General features: G+C 49.9%; 1 protein-coding gene across 1 annotated transcript in view; it reads right to left on the minus strand.

The window, feature by feature from the left end:
- The window catches only part of LOC112236362 (attractin), a 210999-nt gene that overhangs the window by 163879 nt on the left and 21343 nt on the right, over nt 1-25777 (minus strand). The window contains 2 exon segments of the mRNA XM_042330405.1: nt 8129-8331; nt 20135-20263. Coding sequence (XP_042186339.1) covers nt 8129-8331; nt 20135-20263 — 332 coding nt within the window.

Raw genomic sequence — 25777 nt, forward strand, 5'->3', positions numbered from 1 at the left:
CCCTACTCCCTATAAATCAAATCAAACCTTATTTGTCACCTGTCCCGAATATAACAGGTGGAGACCTCACCTCTTACTGACAAGCCCTTAACCAACAATGCAGGTGAAGAAAGAGTTAAACATTTACTAAATCAATGAAAGAAAAAAGAAAATAGAAAGTAAGACAAAATAACAATAACGAGGCTATATACAGGGGTTACTATGAGACACCAAGAGAAACAGAGCGAGACCATATGAGAGAAACTGAGCGAGACCGTATGAGAGAAACAGAGCGAGACCGTATGAGAGAAACAGAGCGAGACCATATGAGAGCAACAGAGCGAGACCGTAGGAGAGAAACAGAGCGAGACCGTAGGAGAGAAACAGAGCGAGACCGTAGGAGAGAAACAGAGCGAGACCGTATGAGAGAAACAGAGCGAGACCGTAGGAGAGAAACAGAGCGAGACCGTATGAGAGAAACAGAACGAGACCGTAGGAGAGAAACAGAGCGAGACCGTATGAGAGCAACAGAGCGAGACCGTATGAGAGCAACAGAGCGAGACCGTAGGAGAGAAACAGAGCGAGACCGTATGAGAGCAACAGAGCGAGACCGTATGAGAGAAACAGAGCGAGACCGTATGAGAGAAACAGAGCGAGACCGTATGAGAGAAACAGAGCGAGACCGTATGAGAGCAACAGAGCGAGACCGTATGAGAGAAACAGAGCGAGACCGTATGAGAGCAACAGAGCGAGACCGTATGAGAGAAACAGAGCGAGACCGTATGAGAGAAACAGAGCGAGACCGTAGGAGAGAAACAGAGCGAGACCGTATGAGAGCAACAGAGCGAGACCGTATGAGAGAAACAGAGCGAGACCGTATGAGAGCAACAGAGCGAGACCGTATGAGAGAAACAGAGCGAGACCGTAGGAGAGAAACAGAGCGAGACCGTATGAGAGCAACAGAGCGAGACCGTAGGAGAGAAACAGAGCGAGACCGTATGAGAGCAACAGAGCGAGACCGTAGGAGAGAAACAGAGCGAGACCGTATGAGAGCAACAGAGCGAGACCGTATGAGAGAAACAGAGCGAGACCGTAGGAGAGAAACAGAGCGAGACCGTATGAGAGCAACAGAGCGAGACCGTATGAGAGCAACAGAGCGAGACCGTAGGAGAGAAACAGAGCGAGACCGTATGAGAGCAACAGAGCGAGACCGTAGGAGAGAAACAGAGCGAGACCGTATGAGAGAAACAGAGCGAGACAGTATGAGAGAAACAGAGCGAGACCGTAGGAGAGAAACAGAGCGAGACAGTATGAGAGAAACAGAGCGAGACCGTATGAGAGAAACAGAGCGCGACCGTATGAGAGCAACAGAGCGAGACCGTATGAGAGCAACAGAGCGAGACCGTAGGAGAGAAACAGAGCGAGACAGTATGAGAGAAACAGAGCGAGACAGTATGAGAGAAACAGAGCGAGACAGTATGAGAGAAACAGAGCGAGACAGTATGAGAGAAACAGAGCGAGACAGTATGAGAGAAACAGAGCGAGACCGTATGAGAGAAACAGAGCGAGACAGTATGAGAGAAACAGAGCGAGACAGTATGAGAGCAACAGAGCGAGACCGTAGGAGAGAAACAGAGCGAGACCGTATGAGAGCAACAGAGCGAGACCGTATGAGAGCAACAGAGCGAGACCGTATGAGAGCAACAGAGCGAGACCGTATGAGAGAAACAGAGCGAGACAGTATGAGAGAAACAGAGCGAGACCGTATGAGAGCAACAGAGCGAGACCGTAGGAGAGAAACAGAGCGAGACCGTATGAGAGCAACAGAGCGAGACCGTATGAGAGAAACAGAGCGAGACAGTATGAGAGAAACAGAGCGAGACCGTATGAGAGCAACAGAGCGAGACAGTATGAGAGAAACAGAGCGAGACAGTATGAGAGAAACAGAGCGAGACAGTATGAGAGAAACAGAGCGAGACCGTAGGAGAGAAACAGAGCGAGACCGTATGAGAGCAACAGAGCGAGACCGTAGGAGAGAAACAGAGCGAGACCGTATGAGAGCAACAGAGCGAGACCGTATGAGAGCAACAGAGCGAGACCGTAGGAGAGAAACAGAGCGAGACCGTATGAGAGCAACAGAGCGAGACCGTAGGAGAGAAACAGAGCGAGACCGTATGAGAGAAACAGAGCGAGACCGTATGAGAGAAACAGAGCGAGACCGTATGAGAGCAACAGAGCGAGACCGTATGAGAGAAACAGAGCGAGACCGTATGAGAGCAACAGAGCGAGACCGTATGAGAGAAACAGAGCGAGACCGTAGGAGAGAAACAGAGCGAGACCGTATGAGAGCAACAGAGCGAGACCGTATAGAGAGCAACAGAGCGAGACCGTAGGAGAGAAACAGAGCGAGACCGTATGAGAGCAACAGAGCGAGACCGTAGGAGAGAAACAGAGCGAGACCGTATGAGAGAAACAGAGCGAGACAGTATGAGAGAAACAGAGCGAGACCGTAGGAGAGAAACAGAGCGAGACAGTATGAGAGAAACAGAGCGAGACCGTATGAGAGAAACAGAGCGAGACAGTATGAGAGAAACAGAGCGAGACAGTATGAGAGAAACAGAGCGAGACCGTATGAGAGCAACAGAGCGAGACCGTATGAGAGCAACAGAGCGAGACCGTATGAGAGCAACAGAGCGAGACCGTAGGAGAGAAACAGAGCGAGACCGTATGAGAGCAACAGAGCGAGACCGTATGAGAGCAACAGAGCGAGACCGTAGGAGAGAAACAGAGCGAGACCGTAGGAGAGAAACAGAGCGAGACCGTATGAGAGCAACAGAGCGAGACCGTAGGAGAGAAACAGAGCGAGACCGTATGAGAGCAACAGAGCGAGACCGTATGAGAGAAACAGAGCGAGACCGTATGAGAGAAACAGAGCGAGACCGTATGAGAGCAACAGAGCGAGACCGTATGAGAGAAACAGAGCGAGACCGTATGAGAGAAACAGAGCGAGACCGTATGAGAGCAACAGAGCGAGACCGTATGAGAGCAACAGAGCGAGACCGTATGAGAGAAACAGAGCGAGACCGTAGGAGAGAAACAGAGCGAGACCGTATGAGAGCAACAGAGCGAGACCGTATGAGAGCAACAGAGCGAGACCGTAGGAGAGAAACAGAGCGAGACCGTATGAGAGCAACAGAGCGAGACCGTAGGAGAGAAACAGAGCGAGACCGTATGAGAGCAACAGAGCGAGACCGTATGAGAGCAACAGAGCGAGACCGTAGGAGAGAAACAGAGCGAGACCGTATGAGAGAAACAGAGCGAGACCGTATGAGAGAAACAGAGCGAGACCGTATGAGAGAAACAGAGCGAGACCGTATGAGAGCAACAGAGCGAGACCGTATGAGAGCAACAGAGCGAGACCGTAGGAGAGAAACAGAGCGAGACAGTATGAGAGAAACAGAGCGAGACAGTATGAGAGAAACAGAGCGAGACAGTATGAGAGAAACAGAGCGAGACAGTATGAGAGAAACAGAGCGAGACAGTATGAGAGAAACAGAGCGAGACCGTATGAGAGAAACAGAGCGAGACAGTATGAGAGAAACAGAGCGAGACAGTATGAGAGCAACAGAGCGAGACCGTAGGAGAGAAACAGAGCGAGACCGTATGAGAGCAACAGAGCGAGACCGTATGAGAGCAACAGAGCGAGACAGTATGAGAGCAACAGAGCGAGACCGTATGAGAGAAACAGAGCGAGACAGTATGAGAGAAACAGAGCGAGACAGTATGAGAGAAACAGAGCGAGACCGTAGGAGAGAAACAGAGCGAGACAGTATGAGAGCAACAGAGCGAGACCGTAGGAGAGAAACAGAGCGAGACAGTATGAGAGAAACAGAGCGAGACCGTATGAGAGAAACAGAGCGAGACAGTATGAGAGAAACAGAGCGAGACAGTATGAGAGAAACAGAGCGAGACAGTATGAGAGAAACAGAGCGAGACAGTATGAGAGAAACAGAGCGAGACAGTATGAGAGAAACAGAGCGAGACAGTATGAGAGAAACAGAGCGAGACAGTATGAGAGCAACAGAGCGAGACCGTATGAGAGAAACAGAGCGAGACCGTAGGAGAGAAACAGAGCGAGACAGTATGAGAGAAACAGAGCGAGACCGTATGAGAGCAACAGAGCGAGACCGTATGAGAGCAACAGAGCGAGACCGTATGAGAGAAACAGAGCGAGACCGTATGAGAGCAACAGAGCGAGACCGTAGGAGAGAAACAGAGCGAGACCGTAGGAGAGAAACAGAGCGAGACCGTATGAGAGAAACAGAGCGAGACCGTAGGAGAGAAACAGAGCGAGACCGTAGGAGAGAAACAGAGCGAGACAGTAGGAGAGAAACAGAGCGAGACAGTATGAGAGAAACAGAGCGAGACCGTATGAGAGAAACAGAGCGAGACCGTATGAGAGAAACAGAGCGAGACAGTAGGAGAGAAACAGAGCGAGACCGTATGAGAGAAACAGAGCGAGACCGTATGAGAGAAACAGAGCGAGACCGTAGGAGAGAAACAGAGCGAGACCGTATGAGAGCAACAGAGCGAGACCGTAGGAGAGAAACAGAGCGAGACCGTATGAGAGAAACAGAGCGAGACAGTATGAGAGAAACAGAGCGAGACCGTATGAGAGAAACAGAGCGAGACCGTATGAGAGAAACAGAGCGAGACCGTAGGAGAGAAACAGAGCGAGACCGTAGGAGAGAAACAGAGCGAGACAGTATGAGAGAAACAGAGCGAGACCGTAGGAGAGAAACAGAGCGAGACCGTATGAGAGAAACAGAGCGAGACCGTAGGAGAGAAACAGAGCGAGACCGTATGAGAGAAACAGAGCGAGACCGTAGGAGAGAAACAGAGCGAGACAGTATGAGAGAAACAGAGCGAGACAGTATGAGAGAAACAGAGCGAGACAGTATGAGAGAAACAGAGCGAGACAGTATGAGAGAAACAGAGCGAGACAGTATGAGAGAAACAGAGCGAGACCGTATGAGAGAAACAGAGCGAGACCGTATGAGAGAAACAGAGCGAGACCGTATGAGAGAAACAGAGCGAGACAGTATGAGAGCAACAGAGCGAGACCGTATGAGAGCAACAGAGCGAGACCGTATGAGAGCAACAGAGCGAGACCGTATGAGAGAAACAGAGCGAGACCGTATGAGAGAAACAGAGCGAGACCGTAGGAGAGAAACAGAGCGAGACCGTAGGAGAGAAACAGAGCGAGACCGTATGAGAGAAACAGAGCGAGACCGTAGGAGAGAAACAGAGCGAGACCGTAGGAGAGAAACAGAGCGAGACAGTATGAGAGAAACAGAGCGAGACAGTATGAGAGAAACAGAGCGAGACCGTAGGAGAGAAACAGAGCGAGACCGTATTAGAGAAATGGAGTGAGAGCAACTGAGCGAGACCATATTAGAGAAATGGAGTGAGAGCAACTGAGCGAGACCGTATGAGAGCAACTGAGCGAGACCGTATGAGAGCAACAGAGCGAGACAGTATGAGAGCAACAGAGCGAGACCGTATGAGAGCAACAGAGCGAGACCGTATGAGAGCAACAGAGCGAGACCGTATGAGAGCAACAGAGCGAGACCGTATGAGAGCAACAGAGCGAGACCGTATGAGAGAAACAGAGCGAGACCGTATGAGAGCAACTGAGCGAGACCGTATGAGAGAAACAGAGCGAGACCGTATGAGAGCAACAGAGCGAGACCGTAGGAGAGAAACAGAGCGAGACCGTAGGAGAGAAACAGAGCGAGACCGTATGAGAGAAACAGAGCGAGACCGTAGGAGAGAAACAGAGCGAGACCGTAGGAGAGAAACAGAGCGAGACAGTAGGAGAGAAACAGAGCGAGACAGTAGGAGAGAAACAGAGCGAGACCGTATGAGAGAAACAGAGCGAGACCGTATGAGAGAAACAGAGCGAGACAGTAGGAGAGAAACAGAGCGAGACCGTAGGAGAGAAACAGAGCGAGACCGTAGGAGAGAAACAGAGCGAGACCGTATGAGAGAAACAGAGCGAGACCGTAGGAGAGAAACAGAGCGAGACCGTATGAGAGAAACAGAGCGAGACCGTATGAGAGCAACTGAGCGAGACCATATTAGAGCAACAGAGCGAGACCGTATGAGAGCAACTGAGCGAGACCATATTAGAGAAATGGAGTGAGAGCAACTGAGCGAGACCGTATGAGAGCAACAGAGCGAGACCGTATGAGAGAAACAGAGCGAGACCGTATGAGAGCAACTGAGCGAGACCGTATGAGAGAAACAGAGCGAGACCGTATGAGAGCAACTGAGCGAGACCGTATGAGAGCAACAGAGCGAGACCGTATGAGAGCAACAGAGCGAGACCGTATGAGAGCAACAGAGCGAGACCGTATGAGAGCAACAGAGCGAGACCGTATGAGAGCAACTGAGCGAGAGAAACCGAGTGAGAGAAAGAGTGAAAAACCGAGTGAGAGAAACCGAGTGAGAAAGAGTGAGAGACCGTTTGAGAGAAACAGAGTGAGACAGAGCGAGAGAAACCCAGCGAGAGAAACCCAGCGAGAGAAACCCAGCGAGAGAAACCCAGCGAGAGAAACCCAGCGAGAGAAACCGAGCGAAAGAAACCCAGCGAGAGAAACCCAGCGAGAGAAACCCAGCGAGAGAAACAGAGCGAGAGAAACAGAGCGAGAGAAACCCAGCGAGAGAAACCCAGCGAGAGAAACCCAGCGAGAGAAACCCAGCGAGAGAAACCCAGCGAGAGAAACCCAGCGAGAGAAACCCAGCGAGAGAAACCCAGCGAGAGAAACAGAGCGAGAGAAACAGAGCGAGAGAAACAGAGCGAGAGAAACAGAGCGAGAGAAAGAGAGAAAAACAGGGTTGGTCCTGGTCGGTCCCTGGATGGGAGACCAGATGCTGCTGGAAGTGGTGTTGGAGGGCCAGTAGGAGGCACTCTTTCCTCTGGTCTAAAAAAAATATCCCAATGCCCCAGGGCAGTGATTGTGTAGGGACACTGCCCTGTGTAGGGTGCCGTCTTTCAGATGGGACGTTAAACAGGTGTCCTGACTCTCTGAGGTCATTAAAGATCCCATGGCACTTATCGTAAGAGTAGGGGTGTTAACCCCGGTGTCCTGGCTAAATACCCAATCTGGCCCTCAAAATATCACGGCCACCTAATCATCCCCAGTTTACAATTGGCTCATTCATCATTTATTGGGGTTTTGGAGCAGTGGCTTATTCCTTGCTGAGCGGACTTTCAGGTTATGTCGATATAGGACTTGTTTTACTGTGGATATAGATACTTTTGTGCCTGTTTTCTCCAGCATCTTCACAAGGTCCTTTGCTGTTGTTCTGGGATTGATTTGCACTTTTTGCACCAAAGTACGTTCATCTCTAGGAGACAGAACGCATCTCCTTCCTGAGCGGTATGACGGCTGCGTGGTCCCATTGTGTTTATACTTGCGTACTATTGTTTGTACAGATGAACATGGTACCTTCAGACATCTGGAAATTGCTCCCAAGGATGAACCAGACTTGTGGAGGTCTACAATTATTTTTCTGAGGTCTTGGCTGATTTCTTTTGATTATCCCATGATGTCAAGCAAAGAAGCACTGAGTTTGAAGGTAGGCCTTGAAATACATCCACAGGTACACCTCCTATTGACTCAAATGTGTCAATTAGCCTATCAGAAGCTTCTAAAGCCATGCAATAATTTTCTGGAATGTTCCAAGCTGTTTAAAGGCCCAGTCAACTTAGTGAATGTAAACTTCTGACCCACTGGAATTGTGATACAGTGAATTATAAGTGAAATAATCTGTCTGTAAACAATTGTTGGAAAAATGACTTGTGTCATACACAAAGTAGATGCCCTAACCGACTTGCCAAAACTATAGTGTGTTAACAAGAAATTTGTGGAGTTTTAATGACTACAACCTAAGTGTATGTAAACTTCCTACTTCAACTGTACGTATTAGGTCATAGACAATGTGATGAGTCTCTTATACGTAGAACACAATCAGAGGTCAATAACATTAGTGGCTGAGTGTAAGAGTGCTGATCGATAAGCATACATACTCCGAAATTATTACTGAATACTGGCCTTTTAGTTAGATAAGAGACTGTGCCCACCTTGCCACCCAGGCTGGCATCGACATGTCTTTGTGTCCTGAAGGCAGCGTCCCCTGTCAGGCCAACCACAGTCTGACAGGCAGTAAGGGATATCACAGGCCTCGCCCTTCCAATTGGATTCACAGTCACAATATACAGCACCTGTTGAGTTCCCAACACGACACTCCCCTCGGCCAGAACAGTTGTTAGGACACGTGTTCACACTGAGGGACGGGAGGAAGAGAGAGGTGACAGGGGAGGAAGAGAGAGGTGACAGGGGGAGGGTAGGAAGAGAGAGGTGAGAGAGAGACATAAGACGGGAAGAAAGAGTGATGAGATTAGAAGGTATTTAAATACACTGATTAATTGTTAAATCAAGTGTAATGATGTATGCTAATGAGGAGACAAAGGGGTTCATAATATAAAACTCTACAACGTCAAATATTGTAGAACAAAGAATGACAGACACACATGAGCATTAGACAGTCTGCTTCTATTTCATGTTATTCTGGCTGCAGCAGTCAACAGGTTTGGTGTTTGGGCTCGTTGAGACACTACAGAGAGAGAGAGAGACACTGGGGCTCGTTGAGACACTACAGAGAGAGAGAGAGACACTGGGGCACGTTGAGACACTACAGAGAGACACTGGGGCTCGTTGAGACACTACAGAGAGAGAGAGAGACACTGGGGCACATTGAGACACTACAGAGAGACACTGGGGCACATTGAGACACTACGGAGAGAGAGAGACACTGGGGCACGTTGAGACACTACAGAGAGAGACACTGGGGCACGTTGAGACACTACAGAGAGAGAGACACTGGGACACGTTGAGACACTACAGAGAGAGAGACACTGGGGCACATTGAGACACTACAGAGAGAGAGACACTGGGGCACGTTGAGACACTACAGAGAGACACTGGGGCACGTTGAGACACTACAGAGAGAGAGACACTGGGGCACGTTGAGACACTACAGAGAGACACTGGGGCACGTTGAGACACTACAGAGAGAGAGACACTGGGGCACGTTGAGACACTACAGAGAGAGAGACACTGGGGCACGTTGAGACACTACAGAGAGAGAGACACTGGGGCACGTTGAGACACTACAGAGAGACACTGGGGCACGTTGAGACACTACAGAGAGAGAGACACTGGGGCACGTTGAGACACTACAGAGAGACACTGGGGCACGTTGAGACACTACAGAGAGACACTGGGGCACGTTGAGACACTACAGAGAGAGAGACACTGGGGCACGTTGAGACACTACAGAGAGAGAGACACTGGGGCACGTTGAGACACTACAGAGAGAGAGAGACACTGGGGCACGTTGAGACACTACAGAGAGACACTGGGGCACATTGAGACACTACGGAGAGAGAGAGACACTGGGGCACATTGAGACACTACAGAGAGACACTGGGGCACGTTGAGACACTACAGAGAGACACTGGGGCACATTGAGACACTACGGAGAGAGAGAGACACTGGGGCACGTTGAGACACTACAGAGAGAGAGACACTGGGGCACGTTGAGACACTACAGAGAGAGAGACACTGGGGCACGTTGAGACACTACAGAGAGACACTGGGGCACATTGAGACACTACGGAGAGAGAGAGACACTGGGGCACATTGAGACACTACAGAGAGAGAGACACTGGGGCACGTTGAGACACTACAGAGAGACACTGGGGCACATTGAGACACTACGGAGAGAGAGAGACACTGGGGCACGTTGAGACACTACAGAGAGAGAGACACTGGGGCACGTTGAGACACTACAGAGAGAGAGACACTGGGGCACGTTGAGACACTACAGAGAGACACTGGGGCACGTTGAGACACTACAGAGAGAGAGACACTGGGGCACGTTGAGACACTACAGAGAGAGAGACACTGGGGCACGTTGAGACACTACAGAGAGACACTGGGGCACGTTGAGACACTACAGAGAGAGAGAGAGACACTGGGGCACATTGAGACACTACAGAGAGACACTGGGGCACGTTGAGACACTACAGAGAGACACTGGGGCACGTTGAGACACTACAGAGAGAGAGACACTGGGGCACGTTGAGACACTACAGAGAGAGAGACACTGGGGCACGTTGAGACACTACAGAGAGAGAGACACACTGGGGCACGTTGAGACACTACAGAGAGACACTGGGGCACGTTGAGACACTACAGAGAGAGAGAGACAGACACTGGGGCACGTTGAGACACTACAGAGAGAGAGACACTGGGGCACGTTGAGACACTACAGAGAGAGAGAGAGACACTGGGGCACATTGAGACACTACAGAGAGAGAGACACTGGGGCACGTTGAGACACTACAGAGAGAGAGACACTGGGGCACGTTGAGACACTACAGAGAGACACTGGGGCACGTTGAGACACTACAGAGAGACACTGGGGCACGTTGAGACACTACAGAGAGACACTGGGGCACGTTGAGACACTACAGAGAGAGAGACACTGGGGCACGTTGAGACACTACAGAGAGAGAGACACTGGGGCACGTTGAGACACTACGGAGAGAGAGACACTGGGGCACGTTGAGACACTACAGAGAGACACTGGGGCACGTTGAGACACTACAGAGAGACACTGGGGCACGTTGAGACACTACAGAGAGAGAGACACTGGGGCACGTTGAGACACTACAGAGAGAGAGACACTGGGGCACGTTGAGACACTACAGAGAGAGAGACACTGGGGCACGTTGAGACACTACAGAGAGACACTGGGGCACGTTGAGACACTACAGAGAGAGAGACACTGGGGCACGTTGAGACACTACAGAGAGAGAGACACTGGGGCACGTTGAGACACTACAGAGAGAGAGACACTGGGGCATGTTGAGACACTACAGAGAGACACTGGGGCACGTTGAGACACTACAGAGAGAGACAGACACTGGGGCATGTTGAGACACTACAGAGAGACACTGGGGCACGTTGAGACACTACAGAGAGAGACACTGGGGCACGTTGAGACACTACAGAGAGAGAGACACTGGGGCATGTTGAGACACTACAGAGAGACACTGGGGCACGTTGAGACACTACAGAGAGAGAGACAGACACTGGGGCACGTTGAGACACTACAGAGAGACACTGGGGCACGTTGAGACACTACAGAGAGACACTGGGGCACGTTGAGACACTACAGAGAGAGAGACACTGGGGCACGTTGAGACACTACAGAGAGACACTGGGGCACGTTGAGACACTACAGAGAGAGAGACACTGGGGCACGTTGAGACACTACAGAGAGAGAGAGACACTGGGGCACGTTGAGACACTACAGAGAGACACTGGGGCACGTTGAGACACTACAGAGAGACACTGGGGCACGTTGAGACACTACAGAGAGACACTGGGGCACGTTGAGACACTACAGAGAGACACTGGGGCACGTTGAGACACTACAGAGAGACACTGGGGCACGTTGATACACTACAGAGAGACACTGGGGCACGTTGAGACACTACAGAGAGAGAGACAGACACTGGGGCACGTTGAGACACTACAGAGAGAGAGACACTGGGGCACGTTGAGACACTACAGAGAGAGAGACAGACACTGGGGCACGTTGAGACACTACAGAGAGACACTGGGGCACGTTGAGACACTACAGAGAGAGAGACAGACACTGGGGCACGTTGAGACACTACAGAGAGACACTGGGGCACGTTGAGACACTACAGAGAGACACTGGGGCACGTTGAGACACTACAGAGAGAGAGACACTGGGGCACGTTGAGACACTACAGAGAGACACTGGGGCACGTTGAGACACTACAGAGAGAGAGACACTGGGGCACGTTGAGACACTACAGAGAGAGAGACACTGGGGCACGTTGAGACACTACAGAGAGAGAGACAGACACTGGGGCACGTTGAGACACTACAGAGAGACACTGGGGCACGTTGAGACACTACAGAGAGACACTGGGGCACGTTGAGACACTACAGAGAGAGAGAGACACTGGGGCACGTTGAGACACTACAGAGAGAGAGACACTGGGGCACGTTGAGACACTACAGAGAGACACTGGGGCACGTTGAGACACTACAGAGAGAGAGACACTGGGACACGTTGAGACACTACAGAGAGAGAGACACTGGGGCACATTGAGACACTACAGAGAGAGAGACACTGGGGCACGTTGAGACACTACAGAGAGAGAGACACTGGGGCACGTTGAGACACTACAGAGAGACACTGGGGCACGTTGAGACACTACAGAGAGAGAGACAGACACTGGGGCACGTTGAGACACTACAGAGAGAGAGAGAGAGAGAGACACTGGGGCACGTTGAGACACTACAGAGAGAGAGAGAGACACTGGGGCACGTTGAGACACTACAGAGAGAGAGAGAGAGACACTGGGGCACGTTGAGACACTACAGAGAGACACTGGGGCACGTTGAGACACTACAGAGAGACACTGGGGCACGTTGAGACACTACAGAGAGAGAGACTGGGGCACGTTGAGACACTACAGAGAGAGAGAGACACTGGGGCACATTGAGACACTACAGAGAGACACTGGGGCACGTTGAGACACTACAGAGAGAGACACTGGGGCACATTGAGACACTACAGAGAGACACTGGGGCACGTTGAGACACTACAGAGAGAGAGAGACACTGGGGCACATTGAGACACTACAGAGAGAGAGACACTGGGGCACGTTGAGACACTACAGAGAGAGAGACACTGGGGCACGTTGAGACACTACAGAGAGAGAGACACTGGGGCACGTTGAGACACTACAGAGAGAGAGACACTGGGGCACGTTGAGACACTACAGAGAGAGAGACACTGGGGCACGTTGAGACACTACAGAGAGACACTGGGGCACGTTGAGACACTACAGAGAGAGAGACAGACACTGGGGCACGTTGAGACACTACAGAGAGAGAGACACTGGGGCACGTTGAGACACTACAGAGAGAGAGACAGACACTGGGGCACGTTGAGACACTACAGAGAGACACTGGGGCACGTTGAGACACTACAGAGAGAGAGACAGACACTGGGGCACGTTGAGACACTACAGAGAGACACTGGGGCACGTTGAGACACTACAGAGAGAGAGACACTGGGGCACGTTGAGACACTACAGAGAGACACTGGGGCACGTTGAGACACTACAGAGAGAGAGACACTGGGGCACGTTGAGACACTACAGAGAGAGAGACACTGGGGCACGTTGAGACACTACAGAGAGAGAGACAGACACTGGGGCACGTTGAGACACTACAGAGAGACACTGGGGCACGTTGAGACACTACAGAGAGACACTGGGGCACGTTGAGACACTACAGAGAGAGAGAGACACTGGGGCACGTTGAGACACTACAGAGAGAGAGACACTGGGGCACGTTGAGACACTACAGAGAGACACTGGGGCACGTTGAGACACTACAGAGAGAGAGACACTGGGACACGTTGAGACACTACAGAGAGAGAGACACTGGGACACGTTGAGACACTACAGAGAGAGAGACACTGGGGCACATTGAGACACTACAGAGAGAGAGACACTGGGGCACGTTGAGACACTACAGAGAGACACTGGGGCACGTTGAGACACTACAGAGAGAGAGACACTGGGGCACGTTGAGACACTACAGAGAGAGAGACAGACACTGGGGCACGTTGAGACACTACAGAGAGAGAGAGAGAGAGACACTGGGGCACGTTGAGACACTACAGAGAGAGAGAGAGAGACACTGGGGCACGTTGAGACACTACAGAGAGAGAGAGAGAGAGAGACACTGGGGCACGTTGAGACACTACAGAGAGAGAGACACTGGGGCACGTTGAGACACTACAGAGAGACACTGGGGCACGTTGAGACACTACAGAGAGAGAGACACTGGGGCACGTTGAGACACTACAGAGAGAGAGACACTGGGGCACGTTGAGACACTACAGAGAGACACTGGGGCACGTTGAGACACTACAGAGAGAGAGAGACTGGGGCACGTTGAGACACTACAGAGAGAGAGAGACACTGGGGCACATTGAGACACTACAGAGAGACACTGGGGCACGTTGAGACACTACAGAGAGAGAGAGACACTGGGGCACGTTGAGACACTACAGAGAGACACTGGGGCACGTTGAGACACTACAGAGAGAGAGAGACACTGGGGCACATTGAGACACTACAGAGAGAGAGACACTGGGGCACGTTGAGACACTACAGAGAGAGACACTGGGGCAGAGACACTGGGGCACGTTGAGACACTACAGAGAGAGAGACACTGGGGCACGTTGAGACACTACAGAGAGAGAGACACTGGGGCACGTTGAGACACTACAGAGAGAGAGACACTGGGGCACGTTGAGACACTACAGAGAGAGAGACACTGGGGCACGTTGAGACACTACAGAGAGAGAGACACTGGGGCACGTTGAGACACTACAGAGAGACACTGGGGCACGTTGAGACACTACAGAGAGAGAGAGACACTGGGGCACGTTGAGACACTACAGAGAGAGAGACACTGGGGCACGTTGAGACACTACAGAGAGACACTGGGGCACGTTGAGACACTACAGAGAGAGACAGACACGTTGAGACACGTTGAGACACTGGGGCACGTTGAGAGAGAGAGACACTGGGGCACGTTGAGACACTACTGAGAGAGAGACACTGGGGCACGTTGAGACACTACAGAGAGACACTGGGGCACGTTGAGACACTACTGAGAGACACTGGGGGCACGTTGAGACACTACAGAGAGAGAGAGACACTGGGGCACGTTGAGACACTACAGAGAGACACTGGGGCACGTTGAGACACTACTGAGAGAGAGACACTGGGGCACGTTGAGACACTACTGAGAGAGAGAGACACTGGGGCACGTTGAGACACTACTGAGAGAGAGAGACACTGGGGCACGTTGAGACACTACAGAGAGAGAGAGACACTGGGGCACGTTGAGACACTACAGAGAGAGAGACACTGGGGCACGTTGAGACACTACAGAGAGAGAGAGAGAGACACTGGGGCACGTTGAGACACTACAGAGAGACACTGGGGCACGTTGAGACACTACTGAGAGAGAGAGACACTGGGGCACGTTGAGACACTACAGAGAGAGAGAGACACTGGGGCACGTTGAGACACTACAGAGAGACACTGGGGCACGTTGAGACACTACAGAGAGAGAGACACTGGGGCACGTTGAGACACTACAGAGAGAGAGAGAGACACTGGGGCACGTTGAGACACTACAGAGAGAGACAGACAGACACTGGGGCACGTTGAGACACTACAGAGAGAGAGAGACACTGGGGCACGTTGAGACACTACAGAGAGACACTGGGGCACGTTGAGACACTACAGAGAGAGAGACACTGGGGCACGTTGAGACACACAGAGAGAGACACTGGGGCACGTTGAGACACTAGAGAGACACTGGGGCACGTTGAGACACTACAGAGAGAGAGACACTGGGGCACGTTGAGACACTACAGAGAGAGAGACACTGGGGCACGTTGAGACACTACAGAGAGAGAGACACTGGGGCACGTTGAGACACTACAGAGAGACACTGGGGCACGTTGAGACACTACAGAGAGAGACACTGGGGCACGTTGAGACACTACAGAGAGAGAGACACTGGGGCACGTTGAGACACTACAGAGAGAGACACTGGGGCACGTTGAGACACTACAGAGAGAGAGACACTGGGGCACGTTGAGACACTACAGAGAGACACTGGGGCACGTTGAGACACTACAGAGAGAGAGACACTGGGGCACGTTGAGACACTACAGAGAGAGAGAGACACTGGGGCACGTTGAGACACTACAGAGAGAGAGACACTGGGGCACGTTGAGACACTACAGAGAGACACTGGGGCACGTTGAGACACTACAGAGAGAGACACTGGGGCACGTTGAGACACTACAGAGAGAGAGACACTGGGGCACGTTGAGACACTACAGAGAGAGAGAGACACTGGGGCACGTTGAGACACTACAGAGAGACACTGGGGCACGTTGAGACACTACAGAGAGACACTGGGGCACGTTGAGACACTACAGAGAGAGAGACACTGGGGCACGTTGAGACACTACAGAGAGAGAGACACTGGGGCACGTTGAGACACTACAGAGAGAGAGAGACACTGGGGCACGTTGAGACACTACAGAGAGACACTGGGGCACGTTGAGACACTACAGAGAGAGAGACACTGGGGCACGTTGAGACACTACAGAGAGAGAGAGACACTGGGGCACGTTGAGACACTACAGAGAGAGAGACACTGGGGCACGTTGAGACACTACAGAGAGACACTGGGGCACGTTGAGACACTACAGAGAGAGAGACACTGGGGCACGTTGAGACACTACAGAGAGAGAGACACTGGGGCACGTTGAGACACTACAGAGAGAGAGACACTGGGGCACGTTGAGACACTACAGAGAGACTGGGGCACGTTGAGACACTACAGAGAGAGACACTGGGGCACGTTGAGACACTACAGAGAGAGAGAGACACTGGGGCACGTTGAGACACTACAGAGAGACACTGGGGCATGTTGAGACACTACAGAGAGAGAGAGAGACACTGGGGCACGTTGAGACACTACAGAGAGAGAGAGAGACACTGGGGCACGTTGAGACACTACAGAGAGACAGACACTGGGGCACGTTGAGACACTACAGAGAGAGAGAGACACTGGGGCACGTTGAGACACTACAGAGAGACACTGGGGCACGTTGAGACACTACAGAGAGACACTGGGGCACGTTGAGACACTACAGAGAGAGACAGACACTGGGGCACGTTGAGACACTACAGAGAGACACTGGGGCACGTTGAGACACTACAGAGAGAGAGAGACACTGGGGCACGTTGAGACACTACAGAGAGAGAGACACTGGGGCACGTTGAGACACTACAGAGAGACACTGGGGCACGTTGAGACACTACAGAGAGAGAGACACTGGGGCACGTTGAGACACTACAGAGAGAGAGACAGACACTGGGGCACGTTGAGACACTACAGAGAGAGAGACACTGGGGCACGTTGAGACACTACAGAGAGAGAGACACTGGGGCACGTTGAGACACTACAGAGAGAGAGAGAGAGACACTGGGGCACGTTGAGACACTACAGAGAGACACTGGGGCACGTTGAGACACTACAGAGAGAGAGACACTGGGGCACGTTGAGACACTACAGAGAGACACTGGGGCACGTTGAGACACTACAGAGAGACACTGGGGCACGTTGAGACACTACAGAGAGACACTGGGGCACGTTGAGACACTACAGAGAGAGAGAGAGACACTGGGGCACGTTGAGACACTACAGAGAGAGAGACACTGGGGCACGTTGAGACACTACAGAGAGAGAGACACTGGGGCACGTTGAGACACTACAGAGAGAGAGACACTGGGGCACGTTGAGACACTACAGAGAGAGAGACACTGGGGCACGTTGAGACACTACAGAGAGACACTGGGGCACGTTGAGACACTACAGAGAGAGAGAGACACTGGGGCACGTTGAGACACTACAGAGAGAGAGACACTGGGGCACGTTGAGACACTACAGAGAGAGAGACAGACACTGGGGCACGTTGAGACACTACAGAGAGACTGGGGCACGTTGAGACACTACAGAGAGACTGGGGCACGTTGAGACACTACAGAGAGAGAGACACTGGGGCACGTTGAGACACTACAGAGAGAGAGAGACACTGGGGCACGTTGAGACACTACAGAGAGACACTGGGGCACGTTGAGACACTACAGAGAGAGAGACACTGGGGCACGTTGAGACACTACAGAGAGAGAGACACTGGGGCACGTTGAGACACTACAGAGAGAGAGAGACACTGGGGCACGTTGAGACACTACAGAGAGACACTGGGGCACGTTGAGACACTACAGAGAGAGAGACACTGGGGCACGTTGAGACACTACAGAGAGAGAGACACTGGGGCACGTTGAGACACTACAGAGAGACACTGGGGCACGTTGAGACACTACAGAGAGAGAGACACTGGGGCACGTTGAGACACTACAGAGAGAGAGACACTGGGGCACGTTGAGACACTACAGAGAGACACTGGGGCACGTTGAGACACTACAGAGAGACACTGGGGCACGTTGAGACACTACAGAGAGACACTGGGGCACGTTGAGACACTACATGTTCATGTTCACCACTTCCCTCTGTTCTTTCCCATTCTGTCTCAGTCCACACCCACTTCCCTCTGGTCTTTCCCACTCTGTCTCAGTCCACACCCACTTCCCTCTGGTCTTTCCCATTCTGTCTCAGTCCACACCCACTTCCCTCTGGTCTTTCCCACTCTGTCTCAGTCCACACCCACTTCCCTCTGGTCTTTTCCACTTTGTTTCAGTTCACACCCACTTCCCTCTGGTCTTTCCCACTCTGTCTCAGTCCACACCCACTTCCCTCTGGTCTTTCCCACTCTGTCTCAGTTCACACCCACTTCCCTCTGGTCTTTCCCACTCTGTCTCAGTCCACACCCACTTCCCTCTGGTCTTTCCCATTCTGTCTCAGTCCACACCCACTTCCCTCTGTTCTTTCCCACTCTGTCTCAGTCCACACCCACTTCCCTCTGTTCTTTCCCACTCTGTCTCAGTCCACACCCACTTCCCTCTGGTCTTTCCCACTCTGTCTCAGTCCACACCCACTTCCCTCTGTTCTTTCCCACTCTGTCTCAGTCCACACCCACTTCCCTCTGGTCTTTCCCACTCTGTCTCAGTCCACACCCACTTCCCTCTGGTCTTTCCCACTCTGTCTCAGTCCACACCCACTTCCCTCTGTTCTTTCCCATTCTGTCTCAGTCCACACCCACTTCCCTCTGGTCTTTCCCATTCTGTCTCAGTCCACACCCACTTCCCTCTGGTCTTTCACATTCTGTCTCAGTCCACACCCACTTCCCTCTGGTCTTTCCCACTCTGTCTCAGTCCACACCCACTTCCCTCTGGTCTTTCCCACTCTGTCTCAGTCCACACCCACTTCCCTCTGGTCTTTCCCACTCTGTCTCAGTCCACACCCACTTCCCTCTGTTCTTTCCCACTCTGTCTCAGTCCACACCCACTTCCCTCTGGTCTTTCCCACTCTGTCTCAGTCCACACCCACTTCCCTCTGGTCTTTCCCACTCTGTCTCAGTCCACACCCACTTCCCTCTGGTCTTTCCCACTCTGTCTCAGTCCACACCCACTTCCCTCTGGTCTTTCCCACTCTGTCTCAGTCCACACCCACTTCCCTTTGTCCACCAAGCTGTCATATGAGCTTAGCCCAATAGGGAACCTCCCCTATCATTTCCTTGTAACCATATCTACTGTTTGTTTATACATTTCTGTGATTATTTAGTTAGTTAGTAAATAAATGATTGAGACAATTAATGACCCAATGAGACACTACAGAGAGAGAGCGAGAGAGACACTGGGTCCTGATGAGACACTAAAGAGAGAGAGACACTGGGTCCTGATGAGACACTAAAGAGAGAGAAACACTGGGGCCCTATGAGACACCACAACTTGAATTGTATCACCATGGAGACGCGACTAGTACCCAACAGAACTCTGGGGCGTTTGTGTCGTGCCCTTCAAAGATGTTGGGGGTCAACAAGCCTGGTTAACTAACTTCATTATCTCCTACTGTTAGCCTGGTTAACTAACTTCATGATCTCTTCCTGTTAGCCTGGTTAACTAACTTCATTATCTCTTCCTGTTAGCCTGGTTAACTAACTTCATTATCTCTTCCTGCTAGCATGGTTAACTAACTTCATGATCTCTTCCTGTTAGCCTGGTTAACTAACTTCATTATCTCTTACTGCTACTCCCTTTTTATATTTAGCAATCCAGCTGACAAAACAAAGTGGCACTTTTCCTCTTTTGGTAAAGAGCTACTGCAGCTACTGTCCAGACTCACCTGTTACTAAGAAGAGGCCATGCAAGGTCAGACTCACCTGTAGGAGACGCTGGGTCAGGGCTTACCTATATGAGATGTTGAAGCCGGTCAGGTTATAAGCAGCGTCGCTGAAGAAGTGGAGGAGGGCGAAACCAGACTGTGAAACCACCTCCGGAACAGTCTCGTTGCCATAGCGCTCAGGAACTATCAACCCACTGCAACAAGGATGGACAAAACCCATCAACACCCTGAATAATTCATCGTTAACCAGGTAAATCAATAATTCATCATTAACCATGTAAATCAATAATTCATCGTCAACCAGGTAAATCAATAATTCATCGTTAACCAGGTAAATCAATAATTCATCATTAACCATGTAAATCAATAATTCATCATTAACCAGGTAAATCAATAATTCATCATTAACCAGGTAAATCAATAATTCATCATTAACCAGGTAAATCAATAATTCATCATTAACCAGGTAAATCAATAATTCATCATTAACCAGGTAAATCAATAATTCATCATTAACCAGGTAAATCAATAATTCATCGTTAACCATGTAAATCAATAATTCATCATTAACCAGGTAAATCAATAATTCATCATTAACCAGGTAAATCAATAATTCACTATTAACCAGGTAAATCAATAATTCACCATTAACCAGGTAAATCAATAATTCACTATTAACCAGGTAAATCAATAATTCACCATTAACCAGGTAAATCAATAATTCACTATTAACCAGGTAAATCAATAATTCATCATTAACCAGGTAAATCAATAATTCATCATTAACCATGTAAATCAATAATTCATCATTAACCAGGTAAATCAATAATTCATCATTAACCAGGTAAATCAATAATTCATCATTAACCAGGTAAATCAATAATTCATCATTAACCAGGTAAATCAATAATTCATCATTAACCAGGTAAATCAATAATTCATCATTAACCAGGTAAATCAATAATTCATCGTCAACCAGGTAAATCAATAATTCATCGTTAACCAGGTAAATCAATAATTCATCGTTAACCAGGTAAATCAATAATTCATCATTAACCAGGTAAATCAATAATTCATCATTAACCAGGTAAATCAATAATTCACCATTAACCAGGTAAATCAATAATTCATCGTTAACCAGGTAAATCAATAATTCATCGTCAACCAGGTAAATCAATAATTCATCGTTAACCAGGTAAATCAATAATTCATCGTTAACCAGGTAAATCAATAATTCATCGTTAACCAGGTAAATCAATAATTCATCGTTAACCAGGTAAATCAATAATTCATCATTAACCAGGTAAATCAATAATTCATCATTAACCAGGTAAATCAATAATTCATCATTAACCAGGTAAATCAATAATTCATCATTAACCAGGTAAATCAATAATTCATCATTAACCAGGTAAATCAATAATTCATCATTAACCAGGTAAATCAATAATTCATCATTAAACAGGTAAATCAATAATTCATCATTAACCAGGTAAATCAATAATTCATCATTAACATTATGCAGGTTAATACACATTCAATTAAAAACATTACACAGTTTAAGTAAAGCAGTTTGAGAAAAGCAGTGAGGAGCAGATGTCTACCTACAATGACCACAAACCTACAATGACCACAAACCTACAATGACCACAAACCTACAATGACCACAAACCTACAATGACCACAAACCTACAATGACCACAAACCTACAATGACCACAAACCTACAATGACCACAAACCTACAATGACCACAAACCTACAATCACCACAAACCTACAATCACCACAAACCTACAATCACCACAAACCTACAATCACCACAAACCTACAATCACCACAAACCTACCACCACCACAAACCTACCACCACCACAAACCTACAACCACCACCACCACAAACCTACAACCACCACCACCACAAACCTACAACCACCACCACCACAAACCTATAACCACCACCACCACAAACCTACAAACACCACAAACCTACAACCACCACAAACCTACAATCACCACAAACCTACAATCACCACAAACCTACAATCACCACAAACCTACAATCACCACAAACCTACAATCACCACCACCACCATCTACAATCACCACCACCACAAACCTACAATCACCACAAACCTACAATCACCACCACCACCATCTACAATCACCACCACCACAAACCTACAATCACCACAAACCTACAATCACCACAAACCTACAATCACCACCACCACCATCTACAATCACAATCTACAATCACCATTACCACAAACCTACAATCACCACCACCACAAACCTACAACCACCACCACCACAAACCTATAACCACCACCACCACAAACCTACAAACACCACAAACCTACAACCACCACAAACCTACAATCACCACAAACCTACAATCACCACAAACCTACAATCACCACAAACCTACAATCACCACCACCACAAACCTACAATCACCACAAACCTACAATCACCACAAACCTACAATCACCACAAACCTACAATCACCACAAACCTACAATCACCACAAACCTACAATCACCACCACCACCATCTACAATCACCACCACCACAAACCTACAATCACCACAAACCTACAATCACCACCACCACCACCATCTACAATCACCACCACCACAAACCTACAATCACCACAAACCTACAATCACCACAAACCTACAATCACCACCACCACCATCTACAATCACAATCTACAATCACCATTACCACAAACCTACAATCACCACCACCACCATCTACAATCACCACCACCACAAACCTACAATCCCCACCACCACAAACCTACAATCACCACCACCACAAACCTACAATCACCACCACCACCGACAATAACCATCACCACCACCACCTACAATCAACACCATCACCACCACCTACAATCAACACCATCACCACCATCACCACCACCACCACCACCATCATCACCTACAATCACCACCACCATCACCTACAATCACCACCACCATCACCTACAATCACCACCACCACCATCACCTACAATCACCACCACCATCACCTACAATCACCACCACCACCATCACCTACAATCACCACCACCATCACCTACAATCATCACCACCACCATCACCTACAATCATCACCACCACCATCACCTACAATCATCACCACCACCACCATCTACAAACACCACCACCATCTACAATCACCACCACCATCTACAATCACCACCACCAACACCATATACAATCACCACCAACACCTACAATCAACACCACAACCATCTACAATCACCACCATCACCTACAATCACCACCATCACCTACAATCACCACCACCCTCACCACCCTCACCTACAATCACCACCACCTTCTATAATCACCACCACCTTCTACAATCACCACCCCCTTCTACAATCACCACCCCCTTCTACAATCACCACCACCATCACCTACAATCACCACCACCTTCTACAATCAACACCATCACCACCTACAATCACCATCTACAATAACCATCACCACCACCTACAATCAACACCATCACCATCTACAGTAACCATCACCACCACCTTCTACAATCACCACCATCACCATCTACAATAACCATCACCACCATCTACAATAACCATCACCACCACCTTCTACAATCACCACCATCACCATCTACAATAACCATCACCACCACCTACAATCAACACCGTCTACAATCACCACAACCACCTACAATCAACACCGTCTACAATCACCACCACCACCTCCATCTACAATAACCACCACCACCGTCTACAATCACCACCACCTACAATCAACACCACCACCTACAATCAACACCATCACCATCTACAATAACCATCACCACCACCTACAATCAACACCGTCTACAATCACCACCATCACCACCACCTCCATCTACAATAACCACCACCACCACTGTCTACAATCACCACCATCACCACCACCTCCATCTACAATAACCACCACCACCACCGTCTACAATCACCACCACCTACAATCAACACCATCACCATCTACAATAACCATCACCACCACCTACAATCAACACTGTCTACAATCACCACCATCACCACCACCTCCATCTACAATAACCACCACCACCGTCTACAATCAACACCATCACCACCACCTACAATCACCACCACCACCACTGTCTACAATCAACACCATCACCACCACCTACAATCAACACCATCACCTACAATCAACACCACCGTCTACAATCAACACCACCACCACCTACAATCAACACCACCACCGTCTACAATCACCACCACCTACAATCAACACCACCACCAACGTCTACAATCACCACCACCACCACCTACAATCACCACCACCACCTACAATCAACACCATCACCACCACCACCACCACCAACGTCTACAATCACCACCACCACCACTGTCTACAATCACTACCACCTACAATCACCACCACCACCACCGTCTACAATCACCACCACCTACAATCAACACCATGACCACCACCTACAATCACCACCACCACCAACGTCTACAATCACCACCACCTACAATCACCACCACCACCACCACCTACAATCAACACCACCACCAACGTCTACAATCACCACCACCACCACCACCTACAATCAACACCACCACCACCACCTACAATCAACACCACCACCAACGTCTACAATCACCACCACCACCACCACTGTCTACAATCACTACCACCTACAATCACCACCACCACCACCGTCTACAATCACCACCACCTACAATCACCACCACCACCGTCTACAATCACCACCACCTACAATCAACACCATCACCACCATCACCACCACCTACAATCACCACCACCACCACCGTCTACAATCACCACCACCTACAATCAACACCACCACCAACGTCTACAATCACCACCACCACCACCACCACCACCGTCTACAAATCACCACCACCTACAATCACCACCACCACCACCACCTACAATCACCACCACCACCGTCAACAATCACCACCACCACCGTCAACAATCACCACCACCTACAATCACCACCACCACCACCACCTACAATCACCACCACCACCACCTACAATCACCACCACCACCACCTACAATCACCACCACCACCACCTACAATCACCACCACCACCGTCAACAATCACCACCACCTACAATCACCACCACCTACAATCACCACCACCACCACCTACAATCACCACCACCTACAATCACCACCACCACCACCTACAATCACCACCACCACCACCTACAATCACCACCACCACCACCTACAATCACCACCACCACCACCTACAATCACCACCACCACCACCTACAATCAACACCACCACCAACGTCTACAATCAACACCGTCTACAATCACCACCACCACCTACAATCACCACCACCACCACCGTCTACAATCACCACCACCACCAACAATCACCACCACCACCACCCAATACAACCACCACCACCATCCAATCACCACCATCTACAATCACCACCACCTACAATCACCACCACCTACAATCACCACCACCACCACCTACAATCACCACCACCACCACCACCTACAATCACCACCACCACCACCACCATCTACAATCACCACCACCACCACCACCACCACCTACAATCACCACCACCACCACCACCATCTACAATCACCACTACCACCACCACCTACAATCACCACCACCACCATCTACAATCACCACCACCACCATCTACAATC

This window comes from Oncorhynchus tshawytscha, linkage group LG11 (assembly GCF_018296145.1).
Source record: "Oncorhynchus tshawytscha isolate Ot180627B linkage group LG11, Otsh_v2.0, whole genome shotgun sequence".
NCBI lineage: Eukaryota > Metazoa > Chordata > Actinopteri > Salmoniformes > Salmonidae > Oncorhynchus > Oncorhynchus tshawytscha.